The 25,090-nt window shown below is 42.2% G+C and overlaps 1 protein-coding gene and 1 non-coding gene across 5 annotated transcripts; both read right to left on the reverse strand.

Annotated features, from left to right (window-relative positions):
- Positions 1 to 207: 207 nt before the first annotated feature.
- Positions 208 to 24,774, reverse strand: HAUS6 (HAUS augmin like complex subunit 6). 4 transcript variants are annotated; one of them, XM_074855651.1, is made up of 17 exons: positions 24,512 to 24,774; positions 23,867 to 23,959; positions 23,070 to 23,148; positions 21,930 to 22,029; positions 21,215 to 21,362; positions 12,124 to 12,189; positions 11,948 to 12,008; positions 11,570 to 11,752; positions 10,758 to 10,939; positions 10,026 to 10,152; positions 9,340 to 9,433; positions 7,602 to 7,692; positions 6,157 to 6,220; positions 5,389 to 5,574; positions 4,433 to 4,568; positions 3,043 to 4,044; positions 208 to 1,145 (listed from the first exon to the last, which is right to left on the reverse strand). In XM_074855651.1, exons 1-17 carry the CDS (start codon positions 24,604 to 24,606, stop codon positions 1,084 to 1,086), a joined length of 2,769 nt encoding a protein of 922 aa, XP_074711752.1. In that variant the 5' UTR covers positions 24,607 to 24,774; the 3' UTR covers positions 208 to 1,083. The 4 variants fall into 4 exon arrangements, with proteins under 4 accessions (XP_074711752.1, XP_074711749.1, XP_074711754.1 ...); XM_074855648.1 differs by having other exon boundaries at positions 21,930 to 22,050; XM_074855653.1 differs by lacking the exons at positions 21,930 to 22,029; positions 24,512 to 24,774 and having other exon boundaries at positions 23,867 to 23,920.
- On the reverse strand, positions 6,328 to 6,457 carry LOC141938436 (small Cajal body-specific RNA 8). Its single transcript, XR_012627282.1, has one exon.
- Positions 24,775 to 25,090: the final 316 nt, after the last annotated feature.

Here is a 25,090-nt window from a genome sequence, read left to right on the forward strand (position 1 = left end):
TTGTGAAGTCACCAGCACCAAGCTCTAGAGCCCAGGTCTGCAAGGAACACAGTTAGGCCTGTTCCAGGTCAGGCCTTTCAATTCTCTAGCTGTTTGACCAAGATTAGATCAACATGTAAATGGGCTATTAAGAAGCACTTCCCTATTAGCTGTTAACGTGTTAGCAGCCACATTATAGCTTTCACAATCAGACACATAAATCATAAAGCTTGTCAAATTCTGCTTTATAAGGAAGATGTCAAATACAGGTGAAGATTCTTCTTAAAACTTATTTGCAACTGTTTTGAAAGAAAGGAGATACACCAGAACAGAAAAGCACCTTTTTTTAGCAATGCTTCAAAACTCTGTAAACACACCAGTCAGTACTTTTACAATAAGAAGTTTATCTGCTGGAACCCCAACTTTTACATTCCCACCCCACCACAAGCTGTATTATCAGTTACTTATATCACAATGTCATGAACGTGTATCAACTATGTGAAAATAAAATGGCATTAATGGTACTACAAGTCATAAAATTTTGCAAGTTCAGTGTAATATGTTTATTCAGTAAAATGCCTAACAAAACAGGCACTTCAGTGGAAGTTTACAAAAACAGAGCAGACTCTATCAACTGGTAGAACTGATGGCAATATTGACCAGAAGTCTCAAAAATAGAGACGAATCCAGTGAATGTAGACCACCAAGTAAAATTTGGGTGGGTTTTTTTTTTTTGGGGGGAGGGGGGGGGGGATGTTGGAAATCAGGGGCAAGGTAGAGACACCAAAGATTTCACTATTTCTCACCTGAGACTTTGTTTTTCCATTTTCTAGGATTATGCCACCTACATTTGCTGTTTTTCAGAACATCCTTAAGAACAAATACATAGTTCTGTAAATAAGATAGGCTGTACACAGAATGCTAGTATGGATTACACGAAATTGGAAGAACCAGAGCAGGCAACACACTCCTAAACAAGGAGACTGTAATACAATCTCTGCAAAAAATAGAAAGGAGTGCAACTTCTTCATCTAGACAGTGCTTGGACAAGATACTACATGCTGAAGTGAACCATAACTGTACACATACAATTGTGTTTCTGCTTTACAAATTTGGTCCTGATGGCTGCTCCTTACTTCTTGGCTTCTCATTCAACTTATCTTTCTCTGGAAGCAAAAGAGAGTTAGTTAGCATTCTATAATATTCAATTAATTGACATAAATACTGCTCCAAAACCATTTACAAAAGCATATATGAAATGGTACTTCCAATTTTGGTAACTGTTCCAAGTAAGATGTGCTGGGTTTTTGTGTGTGGTGGGGGTTTTTGGTAGCGGGGCAGGGGCTACAGCAGTGGCCCCTATATTAGAAGCTTCTCAAAGCTCCGCTGGCTTCAAGTCAGACCTGCCTTTGCACCAAGGCTGGGCCAATTAGCGACAGTGGCTGCGACTCTGAGATAACATACTTAAGAAGGGGAACCTGTGAGGAGGACTTGGAGTTGTGAGGATGAGTTGTGAGAACACCTCTGCAAACACCAACGTCAGTGGTAGAAAGGAGAAGAAAGCTGGAGGGAGGTGCGCCGGAGCAGAGACCCCCCTGCAGCTCATGGTGAGAGGGCAGGCTGTCCCCCTGCCACCCATGGAGGTCACCAGTGGAGCAGATGCCCACCTGCAGCCCCTGGAGGACCCCACACTGGAGCAGGTTGCTGCACCCAAAGAAGGCTGGGACTCTGTGGGAAAAAGCCCCCACTGTTGTAGTTTGGCACTGGGAGGACTGCAACACATGGGAGGGACCCACACCAGAGCAGCATGGGAAGCACTGCAGCACATGGGAAGGACTTACGTCGGAGAAAGTTCATGGAGGACTGTCTCCCATGACAGGGACCCCACACTGGAGCAGGGGAAGAATGTGAGGAGTCCTCTCCCAACTTCTGAGGAAGAAGTGGCAGGACTGACCACATGCCCCATTACCTGCCCTCTGCACCATTGGTGGGGAGGAGGTGGAGAAAACGGGAGCAAAGCTGAGCCCAGGAAAAAGGGAGGGGTGGGGGGAAGGTGTTTTTAAGATGTGGTAATGCTTCTCACTGTCCTATTCTGTCTGTTAAGTGTTGTTGTTAGTGTTTGAATTAAATTGATGTCCTTTTTCTTCCCCTAATGAGTGTCTTTTGCCCATAACCATAACGGGTGAGTCATCCTTCCTTGTCCTTATCTTAATTCTCCAGCCTTTTGCCTTATTTTCTCCTTTCCACTCCTCAGGCAGAAGGGGTGAGTAAGCAGCTGTGTGGTGCTCAGTTGCCCTCTGGGCTCATACCACAACAGAAGGTAAAATCATCTGCTATCAGTACAGCCACACTTTTAAGCAAAAGCTAAATTGCAGGAAGCCTTCGCACAAAGTATAAATCTCACTACTCCTTGAGACTAGCTTGTTGTGATAAATTCCTAGTACTCCATTAAATACCATCTCTTTTGGTGAGTCTTCTGTATAATCATTACTGGCTCATTTTTATTAATGCGTTTCAAAAATTGACCTCACATGTATCTAGACACTGCACTACTGGTTAAAGAAAGTTGACACTTCTGTTGGAAATGGGGTGAGAGGGCAGGCAGGCTGGAATGCAGGCTATTTCATAATAAAAAGTATATTAATAAAGTATTACAGACTATGAACATCTGATTGAACTCACAAAAGTTCCAACTACCTAAAACACATTTCTAAACAGCCAAATTTGTTTACAATAAACACACTACTTCAAACTAACCGTGAATTCTCAAAATTTAACTCAGATTACTCCGTTGCTAATGCACCTTAAGGCTTTTTTTTTTTAAATAGCTGCAGATTACCTCAGATGAACATCTTTCCTCCTACTTGCAAGATGGTGATACAACTAAAGGAAGCATGTTTCCTTTGCTTTTATGTCTCATCTCCCGTAAGGAATAAACATACAAATAATCTGCCTCCATACACTTCCACAGCATGGTTCAGCTATTCAGAGTAGGTTATATATGGTACTACAGCCCACAGCAGAATGGACAAAATCTTGTGGCTAAAGTACATGGACACTTACCCTTCAATTTATGTATTAAGTCCGGTGGGATTTCGTTTACCGTTGATGCCATTTCCTCCAGATGTTGACAGGATACCAGTAAAGATGAAAGGGAATATTTTCTTTCATTATGAGATTGTGGCGATGGCGTTTTGGTAAATTCTTCATCCAATGAGAAGAGTTCTGAAGGACTGCACAATTCACCTTTTTCTCTTTTTTCTGGTGCAAGGCTTAGGTCTGATCTACAACTTACAGATTCACCTCCATTACCTGTTTGATGCTGCTCTTCTTCACTTCTAGATGCAGACTTTTTCAGCACTTCATATGTGTTGAACGGGGACTGTAGATCTAGCTTTGATTTTTGAATATCCCCCTTATTTTCTGAACCACCTGCTAGGTACGTGCTGTCTATTACATCAAAATCAAGCTCTGAGTTTGCAGATTTGTTGGGATCGAAGTTACCAAGTTCTTCTGGAAGTGTCTCATCCAATATACCCAACTGCCCAGCTTCAGCACTGGTAGAACTTAACAATGGAGATACATTCCAGTGCTGCATACTATTCATTATAGAACCCTGAAAGTGGTCTGAAGGTAGAACATTTGTTCTGCTATTGTTTTCTGAACAAATATCTGGAGTATTCATGCTCTTCTCTACATATTGAAGAGTCTGTTCTTCTGGATCGTCTACAGAACTTCTGTTCAAAACAACGTATTTTAATTCTTGTGCTTTAGTTCTCTCACTTTCTTGCATTCCAGATGTTTCCAAAGCTGGAGACTCAAAGACATGACTTATCCCCATCTGCTCTTGAGGTCCAAATTCTACAGAACCCAACTGGGACTCCCCTTCTGACAAGGGAGGATCAAAGTCAGGGCTAGTGCACACAAATCTAGAGTCTGTCACCTTCTGCATTATAGGTCTAGTATCCATTGGAGCTTCTATCATTACTTCAGTTGGGGCCAGCTCTATGTCTGACGAGCCCTCAGTCTGAATAGCTTTTCTCCATGAGCTTCTAATTTCAGTAACTAAATGGAACAAAACATGGTAAAATTTTAGTACTTTCATACACTCAATCAATACATTTTTCTTCTGTCCCTTCAGTAACCTAAGCAATCCAAGAAGGAAGATGCATAGCTGCTTTACATTGTTTATGCTTAGTTTTCTTCCTCAATACAAAGGGGATTCTACACAGGAAAAAAAAAAATCTATTTTAAATCAAATTAACAGTATTCACAGCTTATTAGGCCTACATCTTATTAGGCTCACTATGTTATGTTACAGAGTGAGACATTAGAACAACTTGCAGCTTCACTGAAATAATTATCTTTTCCTTGTTGTGTGACATGTACAATGTCAATGAACTAATCACATTTCTAATCAATAAGTATTATAAAAACACAGTTTTAGACTTACGCAGATTTTCTGGAGTTCGAGGAATTTGGTTTCTTGTTAAAAATGGGTTAAAAGCCACTGAGCTAATGAGATCGTCCAATGCCATTCCTTTTCCTTCACCACTCTGAGGTGACCCAGATATCACTGTTTTTGCAACCTGTAAGATGTTAGAGAAGGGCAAATCCTGACAAAGCAAAATTATAACTGCTTTATCTCTGTCAGTTATGGCTCGATATAGATCCCATTCTCCAAATGATCTGAAGAGCCTGGCATCTCCTGACTCTTCTGCTATTTACTACTTAGGCTCACAATGACCAGTGTTCTACTACACAAAATGAAGACAGGGGACTGAAATCAGAATTAAATTCTAAGTTCCTTTATGAATCCATCTTTAAACTATGAAATTGTGCTCAAATAGAATATATTTAAGATACTAGTCAAGAACAGCATAAGCATACAGACTAGAGCTATATTTATACAAGTAAAACATTTTAGCAGATGAAAAATAACTACCATTTCAGTGAAAGATGCAATTTACTTTCCAAATCAAGATGGGGCATATTTTACAGTAACTCTTGTAAAAGAATTCCTCAGTTAAATCTTAAATAAAATACCTAAAAGAGGAAATACTTAAATTTCTGCTTAAAATTCTCAAGTCCCTGTTAAATATTTAACCTGCATAACTTCAGAAACAAAAAGGACTGTTGAATTCTTAATATATGCAATGGTTCACCATGCATATATTCACTTCACCATGATTTATAACCCCACAAGATCCATGCTTTCAGGGTGTACTTAACTGGGCAGTCACCCCTAAAACTTAGTGACACTGATTACCATCTAGCAGAAAAAAGCAACTGTTGAAGTATGCAGATTACAAGAGGCATTTTACAATGTAATTAGTAATTTGTTCTCTGAATTTAATAACCATTTATTTAAAAAACAACAAAAAAAAAATTAAAATAACTTTTCCTAACCTCTTCTGCCAGTTCATCTTCGGCTTTCTTGAAAGGGTCTTCTTTTTTGACAGGAGACTCTGTCTGGATAACATGATCACCTGCATTCTCCCGCATTTCTGAAATAGCAGATTCATTCTTTCCATTTTTTAAGATCTTTGGACGCACAGGCTCTTTTTCCCCCTTGCAAGTTTCAATATGCAAGTTCTAGAGGAATACACAGGCAGTATTAGAAGTTTTAAACTCAAGTGCCAGAAAATTAGCATGAAGAAACTGCTGTACAAATTCTGAACAGCAACGGCTTTAGTGTTTAGTCAATAAAAATATTTGTCTTAAATTCTATTTTACAATCTATTTTACAAAAGTAGAACGTAAGTAGTGGTTAGGATAAGGTGTTGCACAGAACACAGATGACTCATCTGCAACTATCTTGAACACACTACAGTGAACAATTGTGCAACAACCAACTCTACATCCAAGTTGCTTTTAGGCCCCATTATAACCCTTAAGTTCACACACAACTTAAAGAAACATCAAAGTCTCACCACTGCTTACACCAGAAAGACTGCTTCAGCAAGCAGGGAAGCAGTGACACACTGTATGTTGTACTGGAAGTCAGGTACAAGTCCTTTCCTGACTCAGATCTGTAAAATTACTACTTAAAAAAAAAAAAAAAACCACCCAACAAACAAAAACCCCCACAACCCTCCCCCCCAAATACTATGTCTAGGCTTCCATCAATGTAAAAAACAAATATCCTTGACAGGTAGGAAATTAATAAAGAACCACCTTTTCAATTAACACATCTCTGTTTTCAGATGCTTCTGACAACTCCAAAGGCTCTAAAGAGATCCTTGAGGGAGGATGAGGGAGAGGAGGGGGTAAAAAAAAAAAAAGATTTAAAAAAATTTAGAGACAAATTAAATAAGTGGCATGCAAGTCTTAGCACAAGGCGATTACATATGTGTGCCCCGTATCTGTCCGTTACGATTTCCCTCAATTCGTCCCGGTCATCAGAAGGCAATTTTACTATAGGGAGAACATGTGACAGTTAGAGCAGATTTAGCCCTAGTTGTGTATCAGCCTCCCAAAATTAATCAATTATGAAACTTTTCCATTGAATACCAAAAAGAAGGGATTTTGTGATACATTTTGTAAACAAGTCTTCTGTGTTCTGCAATCAAAGAAAACTTCTCTAGATATTCTTCCTCTGAATTGCCTCTGGCATCCACAGGTCTGTTCCTATATGAACCTACTGATATTTAATAATCACCTGGCTACCAAAACCATCAGTCTTTTCACTTCGGATGAGTGTAGTGCTAGCTGCATAGCTCTCTAAAATGTAAGGTAGTCCTCACTCATCAGGAAGAACACACATTAAAATGTTAGTATTTGCTGTTACCTGTCTTTAGAATCAGAAGCAGAGAGAAATCCATGCTGTATGAAGTCACTGAGAGAAATCTGTGCTCTAGCTGTTAACTACTTGGACCATCATTGAGACTTACATGCAACTACACCTACTAATGCCTAAATATAGGATAGCCTTTCTTTGCTAACTCCCTTTCTCTCCTAGTGGGTCATTGTCAAGTATCTGTAGGATACAGTGTTACTCAAAGGTCATGAAACCTTCCTGGACTGAGTAAAGGACAAACAGGCCAAAACTTTTTAGAATACCATTGTTTTGTGTTCTGTAATTTCCTGGAACTGCAGTAAGAGAAGTTACAGAACAAAGTGATTTTAGAAGATTCATGAGAAAAGCCTTGTTGAGAAGGTTTAGCACAGTAATTCTGCTTGGGAGTCAAGGGTTTTTGTTTTGGTTCAGCTTTAGTTAGTTTTTTTCAAACACAAAAGAAGGGCTCCTGTGTCTGTTCTTTTATTCTCAGGCTATACTGAACATATATGCCTACATCAACCCAATCTGAGAAACAGAATTCTCTGTTTTCTCTACCCACCTCTTAAAGCTATAAAGAATATAGTTAAAAAGTGACATAAAAAACTTGCAACTTCACTGATGCACATCCTATTCAGCAGCAACCAGTTAATCAATCATTCACCAGCTGGAAAAAGAAGCAGTTACTTTAGGACTATCTTGCTAAATCAGGTGGATTTGACATCTAAGGAGTGGGCTACGGAAATATTCCACTAAGGATCAGGAGATGCAATATATTCAACTCCAACAAGTACATTTCTATTTTTTCCACTGTTTTTTTATCAACTTCTCATTAACATCCTACCATCTTGATGGTGGTGTTGACTTATCCATCAGAGTTTCCAATGCCCCACCACCTTGCGCATAACATCCTTCATGAATAGAGTCACAAGAATCTAGAAAAGCAAGTCAAGAATTTTGTTATTGCTTCCATTTTTTCTGCTCTGGCTTCCCAGGTGACACAAGTGACTCAGACCACTTCTGTAGACTATTCACAGGATGCACTTTATGAACACTTCAAGAAAAATATATTAATATATAAGCAGTGGAATCAATATTTTTGCTCAGGTACCACCTGCAGCCACAGACGTCACTAGCACCCAGCACCTATTTGTGTTATACACAAAGCAAAACTCCACCGTTTTCCCCACCATCATCACCTGCACTATTCAATAAACATCTCTATGGACATACTCATCTGTCTGATCAAGGCCACCTGAGTCCAAGCAAGGCAAGGCACACTGTAAAGGAAATGTTTTGCACATTATCAGAGATCCACGTACTTCAGCTCAGGACTCTCTAGAACAATAAATATCAATTTTGGCACATCATTTGGATAAACAGCCAAAGTTTAACCTCAGTAGTTCTCTACTAACCCTAAATTTCAGCTTCTGCAAATATTAATGGCATTTCCTTTTGTATTCACCTCAACATCACCTCCAAAATCCAAGCTCACTTCAAGAAGTTAGGTGAGCTTAACTTTTTTTTTTAAAAAACCTTAGCATGTTAAGGCATAATATTACTTTTGTTAGTGGCTGGATTCTCAGACCAAGCATCTTAACCACAGAGTAGAGAGAACAGCACAGACCTCAGTTTGTCTCAAACTAATCTAGTATTACCAGAAGCTCACAGCATTATTGCACAGCGCTTTAATCTTTGGAATTTTTAAGGCAAATTACCTTCCATTTTCAGTCCTGTAGCTTTTCCTTTGCAGTTTCTAGCCTGATATCTACATACCCTCAAGACCACTGGAGCAGTGCTTTCACCTTTATAACCAAAAGCATCTTCTCCCTATTGCTTTGCACCTTGAAATTTTTCCTAAACAGGACTGCAAATGACACGATTCAAGTAGTCTTCACCCTCCTTTTCCACCCTTGCTTTGTAGTTTCTAATTTAAAACTCTATTCTAGGCACAGTCAACACTTTGTCAATAAGCACTACCCAGTATAACACAACCAGCTCAGCAATTAGCATGTGCAACATCTATGTCTGATCAAAGTGAGTTCTGATCAGCACTGTTAACCTAATGACTGAAAGCAACCAACACAGAAATCAAGTAAGGTCCTGATCAAATGGCACACTTACTGTGAAGTAAGAATTTCAGAATGCACCATGGAAAGATGCTTACCTGGAAGCACACCTTCAATTTCTTTTCCCAGCTGGTCAATGGGAAAAGTTTTCTCTTCTTTCTCTTTCCTATTACTCCTCCAGCCTGAAGCAACTGTTACTGTTAAGAGTGTATGTATTCTCTAGAACCCATGAATGAAATTTTGTACATGGAAATCTCTCTCAACATCCTTTGTGCAAGATCAACAAAATACCAAACAGCTCCAGCATTGTTTTTTTGCCATATCAAAAGCTTTACAGAATTTCTGAGATACAAGAAGGCTGAAAAATGTAAGGCAATTATGGCAAGGAGTCAATTCAGAACCAGATTATCAGAGACTATCAAAGATACTTGCAAATGCAAGCAGGGTTCAACTCTAAGTATCTTTTAAAAATTGTGGCACGGGGAGAAGAAGAAGCAGCTTCTGCTCACCCACCTGAAACTGATACTACATGTTGGCAAGGGACATCATCCTCGTCTTCTTCTGCAAGATTAAAAGAAAGGGGTGGCGAAGCAGACAAATGCAGTTCCTTTCAAAAGAAAAAAAGTTACACAAGCAGGCTGAAAAAAAATCTGCATATGAACAGCAATTAACAGACAATTATTTACAACAGCTTTTCTGCAAAACAGCTGTTCGACTCAACGTGAAACTTGTCCTCTCTCTCCTGGGTAGTTAAACAAGGGTATAAACCTCAGATTCCTGTATCAATGTGAGTGTCAGAATGAAAGTTATGGTTCATTCATCAAGCAGATCACTTTAAAAGGGAAAAACAGAACTCAGAAGATGTTCAGCTGACAGCACATGAAAGCGCAATTTCCACAGGGGGATGGATATGGACAAAATCAAAACCAATCAGCTTGCTCTTATGCTGATATACTGTCTTGACAAGATGGTTCCATAACCCATCACCTCAAACGAAGACACTAGTTGCCATTAAGTCAAATGTATCTTCTTGAAGAAAGACTACAAAAAGCAATTTCTGCTATATTGTGCTACCTGATTCCCTAATCTCACATATAAAGCTTAAGTGTTGCAACAGAACACACCAGCTTGGATATAAAACCTCTCTCAACTTCATCCTTTTATCTTCCCTAGAATCAGATAAATTGAACACTACTTACTGGATTCTGATCTAAGATTAAATTAAAAGGACACAGGCCAAGAAAGCTTTTCCACTTCACTTCCCAGTCTTCCTGTTTTCTAGAAATAGATCCACTTGACACACAGTGATGTTCCTCTGGTTTTAGGCTGTAACATGAGTATGAAAAATGAAAAATGAACATAACCCTTCTGTTGGTGGAGATAACAACATCTGCATAGATGGTATTATGTGTTCCCCTTTGCCTGAAAAATCTTTTATATGTACCAACTTATTCATGCATTTCTGCATTCACTAAGAACTAACTGAATTTCACAACCTAAAAAGCAGCTGCTAGGTAGTCTTCGTGTTTCTTACTAGTAGAACTGGAAGAACTATATTAAAACACATACACACAATGAGATGCACACTTAAACTTTCCCTAAGCCAGTTTCAGAGAGTTTTAAAATCCCAGAACTGATTACCATAACAAGAAAAAAAAAAATCAGATGATCTAGCAAATAAGGTCCCCAGGAAAAAAAGCCTAAAATATTAATGAAGTAAGGGCAAAAAGCTGAAGTTACCTAGAGAAGAATCTCAGTTAAAAGTTATATAGATGATTAAGACAAATGTGCATTTCCCAGTGGCAAAGGAAAAAGATTGAACCAACATGTTCTCGCTACAAATGGTATTATTTTAGAAAAGACTCCAAGGTAGGAAGACATGAATCATAGTCTAAAGAACAAGGAACCAGCGAAAATTTACAGACAATTACCTCTTTGCTTCCAAATGCTGTAGTAACTCATTGAAGGGCTTAATACTATTCTCAACGACCTCATGTAGGTTTAATTCAAATTGACGATGTTCATCTCTCAATGTCCTCAGGGCTTCATTTAATAACTGAATGACTGTTAAGAAATTCAGTTTTTCAGCTTCATATACATTTCCTGTACAAGGCTTGAAGCATAGCAAGCAAGAACAAAAAGAATTCATGAACATCATCAGTATCACAAAGTTATGTCTTCTGTAATCAGAGCAGGGATACAAAGTTCCACTTTGTATTTTGATTCAGTTCCTGACAGTTTAATTTTTAAAAAAACACACTCTAGATTTAAGCATCAGGTTTGTTTTCTAGAATCACCTGCTTGAAAGCAGCCTATAAAGCAATATAAACTAACAAAACTTCAACTAACAAGGTATTGTTTACCCACTCCCGCAATAGATGTGGCAGGCCTAAACAGCACCATATATTACACAGTGGAAACAAAAGCCCATTAATTAAAGCAATAGTTAAACTGGTCAACCTAGTTTTAATATCTAAACAACAAAAAAATCAAGTACTGATCGGGCAGACTTACCAATGCACTTACTGAACTTAGAAAGTTAATGGTTGAAACATAACCAATACAAAACAGCAGCATAATCACAACAAACTTTTACATACATATTAGACATATTTTCTCCATCCTTGAGCAATCATCTCTTACCACCTGTGAAGTCTGGTTTGAGTTTTTTTTTAAAGGTATCTTATTACACCCCTGGGGACTAAAAAACCAATACAGTTTAGCAAGGACTAAAATTACTTACTTGGAGCATGTCACTTTCAAGCCTGCAAGCCAACAGCTGTGGAACACTGAAAACAACCTTAGTTCCATCTAAAATGCACTGACCAACAGAACCTTCAAGTACACCAAGTACAGAATCCACAACTTCCTTTTCCTTTTTGAGAGATGTAAGCATTTCCATTGTAAGTGTCCACATACTGCGGACCTTAATAGACAAGGACAAAAACGCTATGTTAAAATGTTTGCCATAATAACTATGATGACAAAGTATCAAAACAGCACAAAGGCATATGAAGGGGTTAGCATAATCACAGGCAGACAAGTGGAAATAACAGTATCTGAGTAAGTGTTGCAGAAATCTAACAGAGTAGGCTGTCACAGAAAAAAAAAAAATGCTCACCTTTTGAATTCTTTCAGTTTCACCTTTTTTGGTTTGGTCATTTTGTTTCATTCTATATGCACTATGCAAAACAAAAGTTCAAGTGGACTACAATGAAATTACAGTTCATATTTCACAAAATTGAGTAAGAAATCAATTTTATATATGCTAACTTAGTGACAAGGAAAAACACTTACTTGCAAGACTTCATCTGCAGGACTGCATATTCAGACTTTATCTGGTTTATTTCTTCAATTAATAGCCTAGGAAAAAAGTTAACAATTACACCACAGATTTTTAAAAAAATCCAAGTTTCTTCTCAGAATTCATAACAATCACCAATATGCTCATTCATTTCAAATCTACATACTGAGGCAGTTTTGGAACAATGTAAAAGAAACTTATCCTTGACTGTCTCACCATGACTTTGTGCAGAAAGACAGCCAGGAAAGCCACTAAGGTTACCTGTAAATTAAGCAATTTAGCTGTCAGTTATTCTACTGCAATGGAACAGCTTTTATTAGATCCAAGAAGAATAACAAAGTTACTAGAAAGGTCCAATATCAATATAAACCTTCAAATATATTCAGCAACTGGACAGTACCAAATCCCTTAGTTTCAAAAAAACACAGAACAGAATACTGGAGTACAGGAAGCTGGATGACCAAAGTGCTTTTGCCAAAGCCAAAGTGCTTTTATTAAATTTTTAAGCACTTAAAAACAGTAGCCTGATGTTCAGAAACACTGTGTGCTTGAATGAGGCTGAAATCTAAAGAATCTTCAGAGTTCTGATGCCTTGTTGAGAATGAATAAACTACAGAGAATTGCATTTTTGAAGGGTACCACTCACAAGGCAAGCAAGAGCACTAACACTTCCCAAGCAGGGTGACAGGAGATGCAATTATTAGGAATTAGGGAACTTTAGGAGACAACCTCTGGAAATTACATTGTTGAGCCTTCCATTGAAAGCAGAGCCTTATACGATAGAGTATCATGGAATGGTTTGGGTTGGAAGGGACCTTAAAGATCATCTAGTTCCAACCCCCCCCTGCCATGGGCAGGGACACCTTCCACTAGACCAGGTTGCTCAAAGCCCCGTCCAACCTGGCCTTGACACTTCCAGGGAGGGGGCAGCCACAGCTTCTCTGGGCAACCTGTGCCACTGTCTCACCACCCTCACAGGAAAGAATTTCTTCTTTGTATCTCTTCTGAATCTACCCTCTTTCAGTTTAAAACTGTTATCCCTTGCCCTGTCACTACACTCCCTGATAAAAGAGTCCCTCACCATCCTTCCTGTAAGCCCACTTTATGTCCTGGAAAGCTGCTTATAGGTCTCCCCGAGCCTTCTCTTCTCTAGGCTGAACAACTCCAACTCTCTCAGTCTGTCCTCATGAGGGAGGTGCTCCAGCCCCCCGATCATCTTCACAGCCCTCCTGTGGACCCACTCGAGCAGGTCTATGTCCTTCTTACGCCAGGGGCCCCAGAGCTGGACATGGTACTGCAGGTGGGGTCTCATAAGAGCAGAGTAGAGGGAGAGAATACCCTCCCTCAACCTGCTGGCCACAATTCTCTTGATGCAGCCCAGGATATGGTTGGCTTTCTGGGCTGTGAGCTCACATTGACGGTTCATAGTCAGTTTTCCATCCCCAAGTCCTTCTCCGCAGGGCTGCTCTCAATCCACTCATTGCCCAGCCTGTATTTGTGCATGAAACTGCCTTGACCCATGTGCAGGACCTTGCACTTGGCCTTGTGGAACTTCATGAAGTTTGCATGGGTCCACCTCTCCAGCCTGTCCAGGTCCCTCTGGATGGCACATCCCTTCCCTCCAGCTTGTCTACCACACCACACAGTTTGGTGTTGTCGGCAAACTTGCAGAGGGTGCACTCAATCCCACTGTCCATGAAACCAAGAAAGATGATAAACAGCAGTGGTTCCACCACCAACCCCTAAGGAACACCACTTGTCACTGCTCTCCACTTGAACATCAAGCCACTGACTTCAGCTCTTTGAGTGTGACCATCCAGCCAATTCCTTATCAACTGAGTAGTCCATCCATCAAATCTACGTCTCTCCAATTTAGAGACAAGGATGTTGTGCAGGACAGCGTCAAATGCTTTGCACAAGTCCAGGTAGAGGACATCAGTTGCTCTTCCCCTATCCACCAGCACTGTAACCCTGTCGTAGAAGGCCACCAAATTTGTCAAGCACAATCTGCCCTTAGTGAAGCCATGTTGGCTGTCACCAATTGTGGGTGTGCATGCTGGCTTACTGAACTTTCCGCCCACACTGACAATGGAAAAGTACAACCAGCACTCCGGTCAGAAGATTAATGGTGTCTGAAAACAAGAAATAGTTACAAGAAGGCCAGAAGAAAAGAATGTGCTCGTTAAGGAAGAAACTGATACAGAAGGGACCTTTTGGAATTGCAAAAGCAGGAACTTATCTACTGGCTACGTGCGGGTAGCAGTGTTTGTGGAAAGTACCGAGGGGAGCTACTTTTAGAATGCACAACAATATATAAAGGCTTACTGCTATTCTTAGAAGGCACAAGAGTATATAAGGGCTTGTTTGCTAATAAAGCTTTGAGCTTGACTTCCAATCATATTGATTGTCTGTGGTCTTGTCTCCTGTGGCCTGCACGGGATTTCGTCCCCACAACCAATCACCTCCTTATTTTCCATGTGCCCTAGCATAGTTTCCAGGATGATCCACTCCATGATCTTATCAGGCACTGAGGTGAGACTGACAGGCCCGTAGTTCCTTGGGTCCTTTTTATTTCCCTTTTTAAAATGACATTACTTCAATTATGTTACTCATGGTCCTGTCAAGCCAAGCAAGGGAGATTCCATCACTCTTCTCAGCAACCTATTCCAGTGTTTAATTATTCTCACATGGGATTTTTTTTTTTAATCCAGATGTAGTTTTCCCTTAAGCACCTTGGGCTTGTTGCCTCTTGTCCTGTCACCATATATCTTTGTGAAGAGAATACCTCTACAACTACTTTTTAGATAGTGGAAGACTGTGATTAAACCCCCTGAGCTTTGTCTTCCTCAGGCTAAACAAACCCAACTTCTACAGTTTTATCTTGTATGTGTTAAGTTCTCCAATCCTCTCATCATTGTGGTCCTCTGCTACAATCTCTCCCATCTTTCCATCTCTCTCAACTGGGGGGACCAAAACTATTCCAGGTGTGTCCATCGAATTGTCAGGTAGAGGGAAATTCATCTCCTGATCTGCTGGCTGTGGTCCTTTTCATACAGCCTAGGAAACTGTTCATCTTCTTGGCTACCAGGGCACAGTGCTGACTTGTGCTCAGCCTGTGCCCCAAGACTACTCTCTCCTTACCAGTGCTGCTCCCAGCTAACTATCCACAAGCCTGTGCTGCTGTTGGGGCTGTTGCATCCCAGCTGCAGGACTTCACACTGATCTTTGTTAAACCACACACAACTCCTGTTGGGCAAGTCTCTAAACCCAGCAAGATCTGTGTAATTCATTCCAGTATATCTACCTTTCTTAACAGTTTGGCATTATCTGCAAATTTGGTGGGTTTACATTCAATCCAGTCACCCATATCCCTTATGAAGACAAGGAACAGTATAAGACCCAGTATCAACCCCATATGAACTCCACTCATGATCAGCTACCAGTTAGATTTTGAGGCACTACCACCCTTTGGGTTCATCCCTTCAGCTAGCCTTCAATCTTTCCAATGATGACAGACCAGTTTTGAAATTTTAGGTAAGTATCTCTGCACCCTTGGATGCATTCCATCAGGTAGCAAAGGTTTATGTTTGTCCAGTTTGTACACCTGAACCTCTTCTACTATTATTGGTTTGTGGCTTCCTTCATCATTGCTTCTTAGCGCAAAGACTAGGCTACTGACCTTACCCAGGAGATTGATGCAAAGAACTTGCCTTCCTGTGTGCGCTGTGATCAGCTGGGTGACCTGCTCAGCCTGCTGGCAGAACTCAGAGAAGAGGTTGAAAGATTAAGAAGTATTAGGGAGTGCAAAAGGTAAATTTATTGGTGGAGTAGCACCTTAGCACCCCTGAAGCAACAGGAGCAAATGGAGGCTACAAACAAGGCAGGCGATCCCTCATCCTCTTGCTGCCAGGCAGAAGGAGGGGACCTAAGAGATGGGGGAGGCTGGAAACAGGTCCCTGCTCAAGGAGGCAGGAAAATCATCTCCCGACCTCCCTCACCCTCCATGGTGTCCCTTCACAATAGATTTGGGGTCCTGGAACTTTTGAATGAAGAAGAGAAGGAGGAAGAAAATGAGACAAACAAGGAGGAAGACCAAGGTCCACCAAGGCTGGGCTGTTCTAGACCAGATATTAAAACCAGTTCTAAAAAGAACCCCAGAAGAGTCATTGTAGGGGGTGACTCCATTCTGAGGGGTGTCAAAGGCCCAATACGCAGACCAGACCGACTTTACAGGGAAGTCTCCTGCCTCCCTGGCGCTCGGGTCAAGGACCTCATGGCAAAACTCTAGTGAGACCTAACGACTACTACCCTCTTTTGGTTTTTCAGGTAGGTAGCGACGATATTACCAGGAGAAGTCCTAAAGCAATGAAGAGAGATTTCAGGGCCTTGGGGAAACTGATTAAGGGGTCGGGGGCACAAATTGTGTTCTCCATCCCTTCAGTTGTGGGGATGGATGAAGAATACAGAATTCAACACATGAGCTTGTGGCTCCAAGACTGGTGTTACCGTCAGGGCTTCAGATTTTTCAATCATGGGTTAGTATACAGAACGCCAGACATTTTGGCATTGGATGGGATGCACCTGTCCCAGAGGGGAAAAAGGATCTTGGGGCAGGAGTTAGCTGGGCTCATTGACAGAGCTTTAAACTAGATTTGAAGGGGGAAGGGGGCAAAACATCAGCCCATCTGAAGTGCATCTATACCAATGCACACAGCATGGGTAACAAACAGGAGGAGCTTGAAGCCATGATGAAACAGGAAAATTATGATGTTGCGGCTATTACAGAAACATGGTGGGATGTCTCCCATGACTGGAGTGTGCCAACTGATGGCTACAAGCTCTTTAGGAGGGACAGGCAAGGAAGGAGAGGTGATTGCTTTGAATACAAGTGTAGTGAAGACAGGATGGAGTATCTTTGTGTTAGAATCAGGGGGAAGGCCAACAGGGCAGATGTTGTAGTAGGAGTGTACTAAAGGCCACCCACCCAGGATAGAGAGGTGGATGAAATATTCTATAGGCATTTAGGGAAAATCTCACGATCGCTTGCCCTTGTTCTTGTGGGAGACTTTAACTTCCCAGACATCTGCTGGAAATACAACACAGCAGAGCGGGACCAGTCCCGGAGATTCCTGGAATGTGTGGCAGACAACTTCCTGACGGCAGCTGGTGAAAGAACCAACCAGAGAAGGTGCCCTGCTGGATCTCCTCTTTGTGAACAGAGAAGGGCTGGTGGATGATGTGGTGGTTGGAGGATGACTAGGGCACAGCAATCATGAAATAAATAGAGTTCTCTATTCTTAGAGAGGCCAGGAGAGGGCTAAGCAGAACTGCCATCCTGGACTTCCAAAGGGCTGACTTTGTCTTGTTTAGGCACCTGCTTGACAGGATCTCTTGGGAGACGGTCCTGAAGGGTATAGGGGTGCAGGAAGGCTGGGCACTCTTTAAGAAGGAAGTGTTAATGGCACAGGAGCAGGCTGTCCCCAGGTGCTGTAAGAGAAGCAGGTGACAGAGAAGACCACCCTGACTGAACAGGGAGTTTGGCTGCAACTCAGGGAGAAAAGGAGAGTTTACGGCCTTTGGAAGAACAGGCTAGCCACTCACAATGATTACAAAGATGCTGTGAGGCTATGCAGGGTGGAAATCAGGAGGTCTAAAGCCCAGCTAGAAATTAATCTGGTTTCAGCAATCAAGGATAACAAGAAATGTTTCTATAAGTATGTGAGCAGCAAAAGAAAGACCAGGGAGAGCCTCCATCCCCTGCTAGACGCAGGAGGAAACATGGTAACAAGTGATGAGGAGAAGGCTGAGGTGCTTAATGCCTTCTTTGCCTCAGTCTTTAATAACAAGACTAGTTGTACTGAGGGAATCCAGCCTCCTCAGCCAGAGGACAGAGACTGGGAGAACGACTCCCCCGCAATCCAGGAGGAGATAGTCAGTGACCTACTGCATCACATAGACATACACAAGTCTATGGGACCGGATGGGATACACCCGAGGGTGCTGAAGGAGCTGGCTGGGGTGTTCGCCAAGCTGCTTTCCAGCATTTACCAGCAGTCCTGGCTGACTGGGGAGGTCCCAACAGATTGGAAATCGGCCAATGTGACGCCCATCTATAAGAAGGGTTGGAAGGATGATCCGGGAAATTGCAGGCCTGTCAGCTTGACTTCAGTACCCGGCAAACTGATGGAGCAGCTCATCCTGAGTACCATCATACAACACATGCAGGACAACCAGAGGATCAGGCCCAGTCAGCATGGGTTTATGAAAGGCAGGTCCTCCTTGACAAACCCGATCTCCTTCTACGACAGGGCGACCTGCTTATTGGATGAGGGAAAGGCTGTGGATGTTGTCTACCTTGACTTCAGTAAGGCCTTTGACACCGTTTCCCACAGCATTCTCCTGGTGAAACTGGCTGCTTGCTGCTTGGATGGGCACACGCTTTGCCGGGTAAAAAACTGTCTGGATGGCCGGGCCCAAAGAGTTGTGGTGAACGGAGTTAAATCCAGTTGGCCGCCGGTCACGAGTGGTGTCCCCCAGGGCTCGGTTTTGGGGCCACTCCTGTTTAACATCTTTATTGATGATCTAGACGAGGGGATCGAGTGCACCCTCAGTAAGTTTGCAGATGACACCAAGTTGGGTGGGAGTGTTGATCTGCTCGAGGGTAGGGAGGCTCTGCAGAGAGACCTGGACAGGCTGGAGCGATGGGCTAAGGCCAACTGGAGGAGTTTCAATAAGGCCAAATGCCGGGTGCTGCACTTGGGCCACAACAACCCCCAGCAGCGCTACAGGCTTGGGGAGGAGTGGCTGGAGAGCTGCCAGTCAGAGAGGGACCTGGGGGTGTTGATTGACAGCCGGCTGAACATAAGCCAGCAGTGTGCCCAGGTGGCCAAGAAGGCCAATGGTATCCTGGCTTGTATCAGCAATAGCATGGCCAGCAGGGACAGGGAAGTGATCTTGCCCCTGTACTCGGCACTGGTGAGGCCGCACCTCGATTCCTGTGTTCAGTTTTGGGCCCCTCACTACAAAAAGACATTGAATTACTCGAGCGTGTCCAGAGAAGGGCAACGAAGCTGGTGAAGGGTCTGGAGCACATGTTGTATGAGGAGCAGCTGAGGGAACTGGGGTTGTTTAGTCTGGAGAAGAGGAGGCTGAGGGGAGACCTCATCGCCCTCTACAACTACCTGAAAGGAGTAACCTCTTTAACCAAGTAATAAGCGATAGAAGAGGTAATGGCCTCAAGTTGCACCAGGGAAGGTTTAGACTAGATATTCAGAAGCATTTCTTCACAGAACAGGTTGTTAGGTGTTGGAATGGGCTGCCCAGGGCAGTGGTGGAGTCCCCATCCCTGGAGGTGTTTAAGAGTCAGGTTGACATAGCACTGAGGGATATGGTGTAGTTGGGAACTGTCAGTGTTAGGTTAATGGTTGGACTGGATGATCTACAAGGTCTTTTCCAACCGAGATTATTCTGTGATTCCTCATGTTCCTTAGGATCTTAAGTTCTACAGTCTTGGCTGCAGTGACTATAAGGCTCCTGTTGGCAGTTACGTCTCCAGAAAAGCCTCTCTTACTTGTAAGCAGTGAGTTCAGAAGAGCACCAGCACATCAGTGACCGCATTACTAAGTCATCCTCAACACATTTGTTTCCCAGCTTGCCAATACACCACTGTAAGCTGAAGACCTCTATAAGAATCAAGACCTACAGGTCTGAGGTGTGTTTAATTTGTCTGAAGAAGGCTTCATATACCTTCCCTTGTATAGAGGAAAAGGTGTATACCAAACACGCACTTTGAGGTCTCTCTCCCTTGATGCTAAACTCTCCAGTCTTGATGCAAAGGCATGAAACAGACCAGTCCTCTTGTACAGAGCTATGCTACCTGCAGTGAAACTGCTCTTTTACATACAGTTTAACTCCTCGTGCTTTTCTGTCACTTACTAAACAGCTTGCAACTGTCCATAACAGTGCTCCAGTCATGTAAACTATCCCACTCAAAATCTGTATATTCCACTGATATATAACTCTGTGCCTGCACAGAAAGTTCGTTATTTTTGCTTCTCAAACTGGCAATGTTTTCTATATACCTGAATAAATAGCATAATTTTGGTTAAATAATTAAGGATTATGTAAATAAAACACGTCCCACAGTGATTAAGCACAGGCCCAGTGTTTCATACCAAGACAGTTACATTCCAAGATATGACCCTTCAAATGTTAAGAAATCATAGTGCTACTATACATGTAGAATTCCCTGATTGTTTTTAATGCCCAAGCAACCATAGCATCTCCTAACTGAAGAACCAATTTCTTTAGACTACTATGCTTCACAAAAGACCACTGTCCTGCTTTCAGCTGGGATAGAGTTAATTTTCTTTATAGTAGTGGTACAGTGCTGTATTATGAGTTTAGTATGAGAACAGTGTCGATAATACAAAGATGTTTTCATTACTGCTGAGCAGTGCTTATACAGAGTCATGTCCTCTTCTGCTTCTCGCATCACTCCACTTGCACAAAGGCTGGGCATACACAAGATGCTGGGAGGGAGCATGGCCAGCACAACAGATCCAAACTAGCCACAGGGATATTCCATACCATAGGATGTCATGCTCGGTATATAAACTGGGGGGGAGTTGGCTGGGGGATTGGATCACTGCTGGGGTGTCGGTCAGTGGGTGGTGAGCAACTGCACTGTGCATCACTTGTCTTATGCTTTATTTCTCTCTTCTTTTTATTATATTCCTTTTCACTACAATTATTATATTTTATTACTGTTATTATTTTATTTATAAACCGTTCTTATCTCAACCCATGAGTTTTACTTTTCTTTCCCCTGATTATCCTCCCGATCCCACTGGGAGGGGGGAGGAGTGTGTGAGTAGCTGCCTGGTGCTTAGCTGTTAGCTGGGGCTAAACCATGACAACCCCACAAACCATCAATTAAAGGAGGTAAAAGGGGAAAAAAATGCGGAGAAGTTCAACAGAACTCATGATATAAAGCAGACGTGGCCTCGTCAAAGCCTTTTAAAAACACACATGCAAAAGTCAGCTTTTATGAAAATACTTCATTTCTTTAAATGCGTTACTTACTCTGCTTTTCTCTCATATTCCTGAATAATAAAATCTTCCTTTTGAAAAATTTGCAGAAGTTTATTGTATGCGACTCTACATCTTGCATTTGCCATGTACACATCCTCAGGTATCAACTCTACAGCTTCAGCAAAAGGTATATCAGTGCCTAAATGAAAGTTAATGTTTGAATTACATCATTCACTTAGCAAATAGACAACTTCCACATCTGAGTTGAAAGAATCACAAATCAATACGCTCATTTTACCTGGACTGAAAAAGAGTATGCAGTGCACTGTCTTTTTTGCCAGCTCTTGCTGTTGTATATATTTTCATTCCCCCACTCTCACTCCCCTTCCTCTGTTCTTTAGGGTCACCAAAACAATACAAGATGCCCAGAACATACAGTTCTAAGCCTTTGGAATTCCTCAAGCTGTGAGAAAGAGTATAGTATAGTGGTCCAATACTTTTGAATCAAACCATTGTTTGTGTGGGTAATGGTGTACAGCATTACACAGATTAACCTTGGAGCAAGACCCATAAAGCCATAAAAAGCAAAACAATCTACCTTGTTCTACCAGCAGTAGCTCTATGCAAGTGCAGAGAACCCTGTGAAAGATTTTGAACTGAGCAATTAACTCAGAACTACTTAGAGCTTTGGCATATATTAAAGACTTGACAGATTCACTGTCAAACATGACAAATGAAGCATTTTTATTGTTCCATTACAGCTTACCTACAGAGTTCAGCTTCATGTCCTCAACCATTATGTGTCTTGCAAACAAATACAATGGGTGAATAAATTTAGGACCAGAAGAAACAAACGCAGGTGTAATCTGAGGAAGACAGCGTTCATTCTAGAAAAGTTAAACTGGTTTTAAACACAAAACTGATCTAAGAAATAAAGCTTAAACAACAGCCATCAAACATTTATCTGAGTACTAAAACACTGCAGTCTACTTGCTAGCAAGCCTGATGCAAAGCTAAAGTACTTTGCCACCACAGCTGATGTCTACTCTAGTGAGCAAAAGAGACTATAACTTTTTGAATGTTCCCTACACCATCCCTAGTTCTGTATGCAAAAGACAGTTTCAACTTAAAGACTGACATCAGTGATGGGTGAATGTTAGAAATCTCTGCCCTCCTCACTCCTAACTGGTAATCCCTACCTTTGAAAATATATTAAGGGTTTTTCTTCATATTTTCTACTGAAGTCATTAATCAGCGTACTTTGTTCTGCTTTTATCTTACTCAGAGATACCGAATTGTTGGCTTTCACCCTAGCCATTAGTACTAAAAAAATGAAAGTGTTCCAGTACATAAAGACCTGATTTCTAGAACTATCATGAAAACAAAGGCAGCATGAGAAGATAACATAATAACCAATGATACCTGGAACAATCAATTTTGGTTTGCCTCTTTTCCTTTAGAAAATTCACCTTAAACTTTAGTCCCTTTCCCCATATATAAGGGGAGACTTATGTTAAAGTTTTTGATGCATCTGAAACCATTTTCACAATAATAAACACCTTCATGGCAACTTAAGCAAACACCTCTCAGGCTGAAGATAATTATTCTTACCCAAAGCTGAGCAACCCTCAAGACTTGTTTAACCAAATCCCATTATCCAGAAGCAAGCCACAGCAGTTTTAAGAACCAAGATTAAGTCTCTGTCACCTAAATTCCACCATGCCACAATTTTATCCTCAAAGAAGTCTTAAGATAAAGTATGTAAAATAAGACACAAGGTAAAACCGAATTCTTTTGTAAAGCAACCTTATTTAAAACTCCTTTTTAAAAGTATATATTCTCTCAAAAAAAGAATGAAGTCACAGAAACCAGTAGAGCATCAATTTCCACTCTCCATAATACTCACTGTAATATTGTTTAGCCGTATACAGCACTGCTTCCTAAATGCAGGATCTGTGTGTTTTTCTACTGGAAAGACAGTGTCTCTTTCCATTTAAAAAGCATAGGGAAAAAGAAGAAAAAAAAAGAAAGCCATTTCAAAACACATTCAAATATTCAGTTACCTAATTAGCCATTATAAGAACAAGACTAAAGACAAAGATTTCTTAGTGATGCCTCCTGGTGGAGCCAGAAAATGAGGCAATATAGCCTAGACCAAGAGTAGCTTGTTTTCTTGCCATAGTAAGTTAATTACAGACTATTTGAGAGAGATTTGTTTGCAGCTCTTTTTAACTCAGGAAAAGGGAAGAGGTAAAAAAAAAGGGGTCAGAATGCTGACAATTTTCACATCACTCATCTTCCTCCAGACATTTGATGTGTAAGCTAAAATAGCTCAGGTCTACGATGAAAAACATTAAGGAAGATGGGGTTCTTGCCATGTTGAAGATCCTGGCAGCAATTCATAACTGGGAAATGTTACTCACTGTTTGGTCTGAGAAATGCACGGGAAAAGTAGATTACTTTGCAGTTATTAAAGTTTTTACCAAACTCAGCAAATTACAGATACTACCAGAAACAGCTTTAATTAAGGCAAGGTTTCTGACACATTACAGAGTTGTGATCAGAAGGAAACTAATTCTCTGACTGTATGTTCTTCTTCCCCAGCATTCCCCAAGAGACCACTTTTTTCCCCCCTTTCAGCAACTGCATAAATTATGTTCTTGATTATGTGGACAGCAGTAGCCTCACAAGCCAAATACTTACCCATATTCTTCTGCACAGGACTCATCCAGCTTACCAGCCAAGAAGAGGGCAATGACAGGAAGTGTACTTCTGTTTGGGTAATCACACATGTTCCTAATATGCAAATAAAGAGCTACATGAGAAGTAGTTAGGATGCCGAATTAACATAGCGTTTTTACTGTTCGCTTAAGATTACAAAATACTACTTTATATTAAAGTGCTACAAGTTATATATTGGATGCTTTATTTCTGCACAGTTAAAAATATACATCCTCCAGCCTATTTAAGAAAGTTGAAATAATTTCAGTGAGAGCATTTTCTCTCAAAGAACTTTTCAAACCAAGAGGTACAAAGCCAATCGGCTCACTTTCTCCATACGACTGTGCAGATGCATCCACCGGAGAGCAGGAGTCATTACTGTATCTGGGTTTCCTTTACTCAGGCACAGGTAGTGCAGATCACCACAGAAATTCAGGCGTTTCCTCTGTGTTACGTATCGCCAAGGGCACCAGGCCCCTCGGCGGCCACGGCGAGATCACCCCCCACGCCTCCTCTTGAGGCCTGCGCTCCCGGGCGGAACCCAGGGCGCCGTTCGGGAGCCGGCGGTCGCAAAAGGGCCACCCCCCTCCACCTTCTCCTCCTTCCCCGTCTCTCCCTTGCACTTACGCTGCCAGACCTAAGCCGCTGTCGTCAGCCTCCGGGTCGAAGCCCAGGGCCAGCACGTAGAGCCAGAGATGGTCCTTCTCCCACTCGACGTCCATAGTGCGTGCGCAGAGGAGAGCGGAAGAACTGGCGCGAAGGACCGCGGCCGCTAATGGCCACCGAACAGCCCCGTAACAGCGGCCGCCGCCATCTTCCCCCGCCCGCTAAAATCTCCCGCGCGCGCGCGCTCGCCCACACCCGAGCCTAACGCCGCGAGACGTCCGCCGCCCCCCCCCGGCCCAGACGCGAAGTCGCGAAAGGCAAGCGTGAGCAGGGGGCCTCGCGCCTGCGCGACCAGCGGCCGGCCGACCGGCAGCGCCCGGCCGATAGACCGCCGCGGGGGGGAGGGGACTGCCGCGGAGGCCGGGCCGCCAGGGGCGAGCGGCGGCGGCGGGGCCATCCCGTCTGGTCGCTCCAAAGTCGCGCCGAGGAGGCCCCGAGCAGCGTGAGTTGATCGTAGAGGGCGTCGCGCTTTGGGCAGCGGTCGGACTAGCCGGCCTCCATAGGGCCCTTCCAATCTAAATTAATTTGCGATCAGATTAC

This window comes from Strix uralensis, chromosome Z, assembly GCF_047716275.1.
Source record: "Strix uralensis isolate ZFMK-TIS-50842 chromosome Z, bStrUra1, whole genome shotgun sequence".
Lineage (NCBI taxonomy): Eukaryota > Metazoa > Chordata > Aves > Strigiformes > Strigidae > Strix > Strix uralensis.

Excerpts from the sequence above, each read along its gene's own strand:
- HAUS6 (XM_074855648.1), bottom strand. The coding sequence starts at position 24,606 with ATGGACGTCGAGTGGGAGAAGGACCATCTCTGGCTCTACGTGCTGGCC. Across the intron at positions 23,149-23,866 it reads TCCTGTGCAGAAGAATATGG|AGACACTGTCTTTCCAGTAG; the intron begins GTAAGTATTTGG and ends TTAAATGGAAAG. Across the intron at positions 7,693-9,339 it reads ACATGTAGTATCAGTTTCAG|ATTCTTGTGACTCTATTCAT; the intron begins GTGGGTGAGCAG and ends TTGCTTTTCTAG.